This window comes from Nerophis ophidion, linkage group LG14 (assembly GCF_033978795.1).
Source record: "Nerophis ophidion isolate RoL-2023_Sa linkage group LG14, RoL_Noph_v1.0, whole genome shotgun sequence".
Classification (NCBI taxonomy): Eukaryota; Metazoa; Chordata; class Actinopteri; order Syngnathiformes; family Syngnathidae; genus Nerophis; species Nerophis ophidion.
Genome location: NC_084624.1, coordinates 44,855,465 through 44,866,702, shown reverse-complemented (window position 1 = coordinate 44,866,702; position 11,238 = coordinate 44,855,465). Strand labels below are relative to the sequence as shown.

The 11,238-nt window shown below is 41.8% G+C and overlaps 1 protein-coding gene across 1 annotated transcript; it reads left to right on the top strand.

Moving 5' to 3' along the window:
* Positions 1-6,009: 6,009 nt before the first annotated feature.
* Positions 6,010-9,652, top strand: LOC133568739 (Krueppel-like factor 2). The gene is given in 9 exon segments (XM_061920848.1): positions 6,010-6,309; positions 6,384-6,405; positions 6,408-6,665; positions 6,668-6,724; positions 6,727-6,838; positions 6,840-7,003; positions 7,006-7,176; positions 7,264-7,347; positions 7,350-9,652. Coding segments are annotated over 9 exon segments (1,020 nt in total). The 5' UTR covers positions 6,010-6,246; the 3' UTR covers positions 7,439-9,652.
* Positions 9,653-11,238: the final 1,586 nt, after the last annotated feature.

Sequence of the window (11,238 nt, the reverse complement as noted above, 5' to 3'; positions counted from 1 at the left end):
TAGGAGCCACGGCCCTATGTAAGCGCGCAGGAGCCACGGCCCTATGTGCGCGCGCAGGTGCCACGGCCCTGTGTGTGCGCGCAGGAGCCACGGCCCTATGTGCGCGCAGGAGCCACGGACCTGTGTGTGCGCGCAGGAGCCACGGCCCTATGTTTGCGCGCAGGAGCCACGGCCCACTGTGCGCGCAGGAACCACGGCCCTATGTGTGCGCGCAGGAGCCACGGCCCTATGTGCGCGCAAGAGCCACGGCCCTATGTGCGCGCAGGAGCCAAAGCCCTAAGTGTGCGCGCAGGAGCCACGGCCCTATGTGCGCGCAAGGGCCACGGCCCTATGTGCGCGCAGGAGCCAAAGCCCTAAGTGTGCGCGCAGGAGCCACGGCCCTATATGCGCGCAGGAGCCATGGCCCTATGTGCGCGCAGGAGCCACGGCCCTATGTTTGCGCGCAGGAGCCACGGCCCAATGTGCGCGCAGGAACCACGGCCCTATGTGTGCGCGCAGGAGCCACGGCCCAATGTGCGCGCAGGAACCACGGCCCTATGTGTGCGCGCAGGAGCCACAGCCCTATGTGCGCGCAGGAGCCACGGCCCTATGTGTGCGCGCAGGAGCCACAGCCCTATGTGCGCGCAGGAGCCACGGCCCTATGTGCGCGCAGGACCCACGGCCCTATGTGCGCGCAGGAGCCACGGACCTATGTGTGCGCGCAGGAGTCACGGCCCTATGTGCGCGCAGGAGCCACGGCCCTCTGTGTGCGCGCAAGAGCCACGGCCCTATGTGCGCGCAGGAGTCACGGCCCTATGTGCGCGCAGGAGCCACGGCCCTCTGTGTGCGCGCAAGAGCCACAGCCCTATGTGCGCGCAGGAGTCACGGCGCTATGCGTGCGCGCTGATGGCCGCCTTGTGATGCAAATGCGGCGCATTAACAGGAGAATGAGGAGAGACTTCCAAATGGACGCTGCTTCGCGGCCTCTTTCTCTCTTTCCCTTTTGTGCGGGCGGCCTCATGGCGCCTGTGTGGACTCAAGCCTGCTGGGCCGCCGCCGCCGCCGCTCCGCCATTCACCGCGCTGACGCGGGCGCGCAGGCGCACTGTTGGTTATTCGCGCCGCCGCGCGCGCCAACGGGTCACTCCATTAGGTACACCTCTATATATATATATATATATATATATATATATATATATATATATATATATATATATATATATATATATATATATATATATATATATATATATATATATATATATATATAAAAATAACAATCGAGCCTTTCCAAAAATAACAACACGCGCTTTAGAAGGTGTAATGGATGGATGGATGGATATGTGACATGAAGGCCATTCTTGTAGACTTTCTTAAAGGAGAATTGCACATTTTTGGGGGGGAATTTTGCAAATTATTGACAATCCTTATGTGAGACAAGCACACATATCTTTTAGTTTTGTATGCACTCTAAAAAAACAAACTGATGTTGTCCTGATACCAATATTTTTGGTACTGGTACCAATACTAGAAATTTTTCCATACTTTTCGATATTTTTCTAAGTAAAGGGGACCACAAAAAATAGCATTATTGGCTTTATTTAAACAACTTAACTTACTTAGTGGTTGGATGATACTGTAAATTCAGGTATCAATCCGATACTAGAAAATTTTCCACACTTTTTAATAATTTTCGAAGTAAAGGGGACCACAAAAACAGCATTATTGGCTTTATTTTCACGACTTAACTTATTTTTGGATGATACTGTGAATTCAGGTATCAATCCGATACTAGAAATGTTTCGATATTTTTCCAAGAGGATCACAAAACATAGCATTATTGGCTTTACTTTAAAAAATTTACTAAAGTTAGTGTTGGATGGTAGTGTAAATTCAGGTATCAATCCGATACTAGAAATTTTCCCATACTTTGATATTTTTCTAAGTAAAGGGGACCACAAAAATAGCATTATTGGCTTTATTTTAACAACTTAACTGAACTTAGTTATGGATGATACTGTAAATTCAGGTATCAATATAATACTAGAAATGTTTCTATACTTTTCGATATTTTTTTTAAAGAAAAGGGACCACAAAAATAGCATAATTGGCTTTATTTTAACAACTTAACTTAACTTAGTGTTGGATGATACTGTAATTTCAGGTATCAATCCTATACTAGAAATACTTCGATACTTTTTGATATTTTTCTAGGGGGACCACAAAAAATAGCATGATTTGCTTTATTTTAACAACTTGACTTAGTTTTGGATGATAGTGTGAATTCATACTAGAAATTTTTCGATACTTTTCGATATTTTTCTAAAGTGACCACAAAAATAGCATTATTGGCTTAATTTTAACAACTTAACTTAACTTAGTTTTGGATGATACTGTGAATTCAGGTATTCATCCGATACTAGAAATGTTTTAATACTTTTCGATATTTCCAATCTACAAATTCAGGTATCAATCCGATATCAAGTAGTTACAGGATCAAACATTGGTCATATTTGAAGTCCTCATGTGTCCAGGGACATATTTCCTGACTTAATAACATAATATACATTTAAAAAAAAACAAAAGATGTGATGCCAAAAAATAATGACGAAATTATAGTAGTATCAACGAGATACGCACTTGTACTTGGTATCATTACAGTGGATGTCAGGTGTAGATCCACCAATGGCGTTTGTTTACATTGTGACGCTGGTGAGCTAGTGATAATGATACTTGTAAGAAACTTACTTTACTTGTCGCCATGGACACGAGGATTAGTGATTTAGAAGTAGCTACAACACTGTAGACTGCAGATAAGCCTCCTAAAGTGCCTCTTCTGGTGGGTGTTTCAGTGTTATAACTTGACCTTTATCCTTAGTTTTAAGCAAAAATGCGTCCGTTCTCCCTTTTCTGTCTACACAGTGTGTCTACTTGTAAGTACTCGGTGATAGTACGCTGCCGAACATGCTCGCCTGCTCGTAAAACCAGCTATGACAGGACAACTGGATAGACAGCTCGATACCGACACATGTAAACTGGGATGAAACCGCAGCCAAGAAGACAATTGTTCACATCTCAGGTCGGGTATGACAGTTTCCTCAAGACCGTGAAAGAAGACAAACCAGTTTGTTAGGCAGGGATCAAAGAGTAGTCTTCAAGGCAAGTACCAAAACTCTTGGGATCAAAGGTAAACTGAAGGATGTTCAAATGCTAAAGAATTGCTTGTGACAGACTATGAGATGTGTGTTTTTCCCTGAAAATAAATATTCATTACATGAGTTGCAGTTCAGGAAAGTCTATGAAATTCTTCATATGTAAACAGAAAAGTTACCTCGGTCTAGGTTAATGTGGATTTATGTTAGCCCCGCACGGAGGACTGTAAAAGATGCACAATTCATTGGTGAATTAATCTGAAGTTTTTAGATGAAACAAAAATGCGTTGAGTGGATCTAACAGTATTGTGAGAGTCCAGTCCATAGTGGATCTAACATAATAGTGAGAGTCCAGTCCATAGTGGATCTAACATAGTAGTGAGAGTCCAGTCCATAGTAGATCCAACATAATAGTGAGAGTCCAGTCCATAGTGGATCTAACATAATAGTGAGAGTCCAGTCCATAGTGGTTCTAACATAGTAGTGAGAGTCCAGTCCATAGTGGATCTAACATAATGTTGTTAGAGTCCAGTCCATAGTGGATCTAACATAATAGTGAGAGTCCAGTGCATAGTGGATCTAACATAATAGTGAGAGTCCAGTCCATAGTGGATCTAACATAATAGTGAGAGTCCAGTCCATAGTGGTTCTAACATGGTAGTGAGAGTCCAGTCCATAGTGGATCTAACATAATATTGTTAGAGTCCAGTCCATTGTGGATCTAACATAATAGTGAGAGTCCAGTCCATAGTGGATCTAACATAATAGTGAGAGTCCAGTCCATAGTGGATCTAACATAATAGTGAGAGTCCAGTCCATAGTGGATCTAACATAATAGTGAGAGTCCAGTCCATAGTGGATCGGACATAATAGTGTGAGAGTCCAGTCCAGAATGGAGCTAACATAATAGTGTGAGAGTCCAGTCCATAGTGGATCTAACATAATAGTGAGAGAGTCCTTCAGTCCATAGTGGATCTAACATAATAGTGAGAGAGTCCTTCAGTCCATAGTGGATCTAACATAATAGTGAGAGACTCCTTCAGTCCATAGTGGATCTAACATAATAGTGAGAGTCCAGTCCATAGTAGATCAAACATAATAGTGAGAGTCCAGTCCATAGTGGATCTAACATAATAGTGAGAATCCAGTCCATAGTGGATCTAACATAATAGTGAGAGTCCAGTCCAGACATAAATATCACTGACAATAAATTTAAATTAAAATAAAAAAAATGTTTTTGTTATCATTGAGACAAATATTATTAGTGTATTTAACATTTGTTTGCTTACTATGGCATATTATTGATTTTTTTTATTCATTTGTTCACTGTTCTGTTATAGAGAACAAGGAAATGGTATAAAATATCCATGGTATGAAAAGGGGTACAAATTAAATACGCTTTGAAACTTTTATTAGTCAATTGCTCAGGAAGGGAATACAGCTGAGATCGGCTCCAGCGACCCCGAAAGGGACAAGTGGTAGAAAAATGGATGGGTGGATGGAGAATACATTATGTGAAACAGTACAGTTTACACAGTACAGTACATATTCCGTACAATTGATTGATACAATTTGTTATATGTTTTGGCTGGTGTTATTTTGGGAAATAATTTTTAAAAGTTTACGAAAAATAAAAAATAAAATAAAAAAATGTAAAGAGCTTTTTCCTACTGGCTTGTGCAGGTGAGGTATAATATATATATATATATATATATATATATATATATATATATATATATATATATATATATATATATATATATATATATATGTCAGAGTCCAGTCTATAGTATACATATATACACACACACATAAATATATATATACACACACAAGTGTATATATATATATATATATATATATATATATATATATATATATATATATATATAATATATATATATATGTATACATATATATAGACATACATATATTACATACATACATACTACATACATACATATATATATATATATATACATACGTATATATACATACATACAAAAATACATATATATGCATACGTATATATATATATATACACACATAAAATATACATATATACACACACAAAATATATATACATATACACACATACACATATATATACATACACACATATATATACATATATACACACACATAAATACATATATACACATATATATATATATACATATATATATATATATATATATATATATGTGTGTCAGAGTCCAGTCTATAGTATACATATATACACACACACACATAAATATATATATACACACATACACATATATACACACATATATATACATATATACACACACATAAATACATATATACACATATATATATATACATATATATATACACACATATATATACACATATATATATATACACACATATATATACACATATATATACATATATTTATATATACACACATATATACACATATATATATATATATATATATACACATATATATATATATATATATATATACACACATATATATACATAAATATACATATATATATACATATATACACACATATAAATACATATATACACACATAAATACATATATACATATATACACACATATAAATACATATATATACACACACACATATATATATATATATATATTACATTTCTGGCAGGTACTTGATCAAAAGGAAGACAAGTCATCATTAGAACGTCTTAGCTGATAGGCCAAATTACGTAACGGTTGCCATATGAACGGCTTGTGTGTGTTTGTAACGTTTTTTCCACACGCATAGTGGGGTGTGACCGTGGAGAAGGGGGAGGAGGGACGGGGGTTGTGCGTCATCCACGCGTGGGCATGTCTCCTCCCCCCACCTCCCGCACGTTAAAGAGCCCCACTCGCGGAGCTCCGTGGCCGTCATTGCGCGCACTGGAAGCGCTCGTACTCCCCACGCAGCCGCTTTTATAAAGCGCTAAATACGAATATTTGGATAAATACGGAAAAAAGCGGAGCCTCCACCTCGCAGGCGAGAAGACTTGACGCGTGTCCGTGGAGCTGCGCGGACCTAACCGAAGCGCAGGGGATTTTACGCACGGTTTTACGCACGGCTTTGGAGCGAGACATAAGAAGAGAAAGCATGGCGCTGACAGGAGTGATGCTGCCTTCCTTCTCCACCTTCAGCAACCCGACATGGGAACACGTAAGTACCGGCAAACTTGTTTAAAAAAAATAAATAAATAAATAAATTAAATGCATTTTTGGGGGACTTTTCAGAGGTGGAAAGCCGAAAGTGACAAGCTGCCTCCGGTGGCTGCTCCATGCTAGAGACGAGTCCGTGTCCCAAAAAGGACGAGGAGGACCTGAGCAACTACTTGGACCTGGATTTTATTCTGGCCAACAGCACCGCCGCCTACGTGGCTCCGGCCGACCCGGGGGTGTACGCCGAGGAGCCGGCCTTCTCCCCGGCGCCCGGCGAGCACCGCTCCCCGCCGCCGCCCTACGGCGCCAGCCTCATGGCCGAGCTGATGCGCTCCGAACCCGGCGGATACCCGGCCGTGCAGGCAGGTTTTACGTCAACACCGCGCATTTCCCGCGCCAGGACATTAAGGTAGAGCCTCCATGGAGAGCTACGGCATGGCGCCTCAAAGCTGCGGCAAAATCAAGCAAGAGGGGAACGTTTCGTGCATGATGTCCTTCGAGCAGCCCCGGGCCGCCATCTCCCCCTTGACGGCCCCCGCTCAGTCCGGACGAGCAGGCGGCTTCGGACATGAGCTGCTACAAGTACCACCACAACCCGGCCTCCTTCCACCACATGCACATGGCCTACCACGGCGGGCGCCACCCGGCCTTCGGCGTGTACGACGACGCCCTGGGCCTGCAGCCGGGCGCCCAGCGGGGATGCTCACCCCTCCGTCCTCCCCGCTGGAGCTGCTGGAGCCCAAGCCCAAGCGGGGTCGACGCACCTGGCCGAGGAAGCGCACGGCCACGCACACCTGCACCTTCGCCGGCTGCGGGAAGACCTACACCAAAAGCTCCCACCTGAAGGCGCACCTGCGGACGCACACGGGTAAGCGCGGCGTCTTTTACGCACTTGGGTGGCCCTGCGCTACACGCCGACGTTCTTATCGCATGTGTTTGTTTTTTTCCCGTGCAGGTGAGAAACCGTACCACTGCAGCTGGGAAGGCTGCGGCTGGAAGTTCGCCCGCTCGGACGAGCTGACGCGTCACTTCCGCAAACACACGGACACCGGCCGTTCCAGTGTCACCTGTGCGAGCGCGCCTTCTCCCGGTCTGACCACCTCGCACTGCACATGAAGAGACACATGTGAAGGACTGACTTAAGGGCGTGGGTGCTCCTTTGTTTTGATGTCGTTTTTTTTTTTAATTTAAAGTGTTCTCTACATGTTTTTTTTTTTTTTACACATATATATGAATATAAGGTAACACTTTAGTATGGGGATTTGTCCAGGGTGTACCCCGCCTTCCGCCTGATTGTAGCTGAGATAGGCTCCAGCAACCCCCGCCACCCCGAAAGGGATACGCGGTAGAAAAAATGGATGGATGGATGGCACTTTAGTATGGGGAGCACATTTTCACCATTAATTAGTTGCTTATAAACATGCAAATTGGGGACATATTGGCTGTTAATTAGTCATTACAGTAATAACAATAATAATACATTTTATTTGTAAAAAAGCACTTTACGTTGAGCAAACAACCTCAAAGTGCCACAGTCTAAAAAAATAGTAATAATAATAATAAAAAGATAATAAAATATAAAACTAGAAACAGCCCAATAGCTAGAACCAGCATGCATGTCTATAGAAAGGCTTTTTTTTTATTTTAAAGATGGGTTTTTAAGCCACAGTCTGTGGTGCCCTCAGGTGGTCAGGGAGAGCGTTCCTCAGACTGGGAGCAGCGAAGCAGAAAGCCCAGTCTCCCATAGTTCGTAGCTTTGTCCGTGAAAGTTGGAGGAGGTTACTTATTAATAAAGTACTTATTAATGCCTTAAGCCATTAACTAAGAGTCTCAAAATTGTTGCTCATTAGTAACCCTTATATACTCCCCTAGTGTCCAAATAACTCTAAATTACGTCTTTGTTACTTTAATTAACCTCTTAAGGCCCAAGCTGTTTTTTTTTTTACATGTTTCTCTTTACTATTTGGACCCTAATTAGAGTAAAAACTAAGAATCATCTTTCGATATGATGTACTCAGTCCATAAGTACACAAACGTGTACTTCATGTTTAGTGACATGCCAATTCTTATTTTTACACTTTTTTTTTCAAATTCCATTGTATGTTGTACTCTTCTGACACCACCAGATGGCAGTATAAGTGTCCACATAAGTGGCCATAAGACCCCAATTCAGTAGTGTTCACAATTTTGGAAATAAGAGCTAAAATGGGCTGTCCACGCATGTGGCCACTAAGGCCTTTAGAGGTTTTAATAAGCAACTTACTCAGACCTACTTAGTGGTTAGAGTGTCCGCACTGACGTCGGTAGGTCGTGAATTCGAACCCCGGCCGAGTCATACCAAAGACTATACAAATAGGAGCCTTTATCTCTCTGCTTGGCACTCAGCATCAAGAGTTAGAATTGGGGGTTAAATGATTCCCGGGCATGGCCACCGCTGCTGCTCACTGCTCCCCTCACCTTCCAGGGGGTGAACAAGGGTAATGGGTCTAATGCGGAGGGTAATTTCACCACACCTAGTGTGTGTGTGTGACTATTAGTGGTACTTTCACTTAATTAATGGTGAATATGTTCCCCATACCAAAGTGTTACCGACTATAATATTAATAATGTATCCAATAATGTAGCTGGTACTACTTTGGGTGAGAAAAGATGCCAAAAGAAAAAAGAAAAAGGGGCTGGTCCTGTACAGAATATACAGGTGCTTCAGTTCAATTGCTTTTATAAGGGTCATTTATTTCAGTGGTTCAATTCAAAAAGTAAAAAAAAAAAAAGTATTTCTTCATCATTTTAATATTGCTGTTATTTAAAAATGTCTGATGAGTGCGAACTAAAGATTGACGCTCTCATCAGAAAAAAATATATATAACTATGTCCCGAGCTTTGACTCGTCATCTGAATTGGAACTTCTGGAATCCGTGAATCTATTTTTTTTCTTTTCCCCTCGGCATATTGTAACTGATTGCACCTGCACATGTGATGTACTCTCCTCCTCATCCACGCAACTGGAACGCTGTGTTTGACACAGAAGTGCCTTTCTACGACTCTGCTACTGTTCACCGTGTCCCGCACGCCACTTAAGTAGACAATCTTGTTGACAGGAAGTGCTATTAAGACAATGTTTTTGTTTATTCCAATCCAAAGAAAAACTGCCTCAATGAATGAACTGAGTGGCCTAATTATTATTATTTTTTTTTTTTTTGTGATCCCACCCCCCTTGTGTACACTATCAGGGCTTGACGTCCTGTGCATTATTTTATACGTAAATTTATATAAATATGTACAATGGATTTTATACAGTGGAATGTGTATTTATTGTAAATATTAAAACCTGAACGCAAACATCATGTAAGACTCCTTTTCTCTTTTTGGCTTCTGAAAATACCTGCAAGACCTTGGCCAGGAGAGGGTTTAAGCACGTTGCCGTTGTGTAAGCACTTTTCTTTTTAACATATGAACACTTGATTTCCACTGTGATGTTTTGCAGCTGCAGGGAAGGCAAGCTGCAAGCCACTTGCGGGCTTAGCCTATAAATACAAACACTCCATTTCCATAATTACAGAGTGAGCCCGGAGCCGTCTGGACAAGAGGGGCGCATGCAGCAAAGCCCTTAACAGACTCCTGCTTTTTTTCTGCCGGCTAGAAATTATAGCACATCAAAAAGCGCCCCCTTAATGCTACAATTACACACGTGCGCGCGTTTCACTGGCTTCACGAGCATCCCCGGCCGGTGTTAGAATAATCATGTATATATATAAACCCCGTTTCCACATGAGTTGGGAAATTGTGTTACATGTAAATATACACGGAATGCAATGATTTGCAAATCCCATATTCAATTGAATGCACTACAAAGACAACATATTTGATGTTCAAACTGATAAACCTTTTTTTTTTTTGCAAATAATCATTAACTTTACAATTTGATGGCAGCAACACGTGACAAAGAAGTTGGGAAAGGTGGCAATAAATACTGATAAAAAGTTGAGGAATACTCATCAAACACCTATTTGGAACATCCCACAGGTGTGCAGGCTAATTGGGGACAGGTGGGTGCCATGATTGGGTATAAAAGCAGCTTCCATGAAATGCTAAGTAATTCAAAAACAAGGATGGGGCGAGGGTCACCACTTTGTAAGCAAATTGTCGGACATGTTTAAGAACATTTTTCAACGAGCTATTGCAAGGAATTTAGGGATTTTACCATCTACGGTCCGTAAAATCATCAAAAAGTTCAGGGAATCTGGAGAAATCACTGCACGTAAGCGATGATAATATTACGGACTTTTGATCCCTCAGGCGGTACTGCATCAAAAACTGACATCAGCGTGTAAAGGATATCACCACATGGACTCAGGAACACTTCATAAAACCACTGTCAGTAACTACAGTTGGTCGCTATATCTGTAAGTGCAAGTTAAAACTCTACTATGCAAAGCCAAACCCATTTATCAACAATATCCTGAAACGCCGCCAGCTTGGCTGGGCCCGAGCTCACCTAAGATGGACTGATGCAAAGTGGAAAGGTGTTCAGCGGTCTGACGAGTCCACATTTCAAATTATATTTGGAAACAGAGGACGTGGTGTCCTCCAGAACAAAGAGGAGAATAACCATTCAGATTGTTATAGGCGCAAAGTTCAAAAGCCAGCATCTGTGATGGTATGGGGGTGCATTAGTGCCCAAGGCATGGGTAACTTACACATGCTGAAGGGTCCATACAGGTTTTGGAGCAACATATGTTGTCATCCAAGCAACTTTATCATGGACACCTCTGCTTATTTCAGCAAGACAAGTGTTACAACAGCGTGGCTTCGTAAAAAAAAAAGTGTGGGTACTTTCCTGGTCCGCCTGCAGTCCAGACCTGTCTCCCATCGAAAATGTGTGGTGCATTATGAAAAAAAACCTTTTTTTTTGCAAATAATCATTAACTTT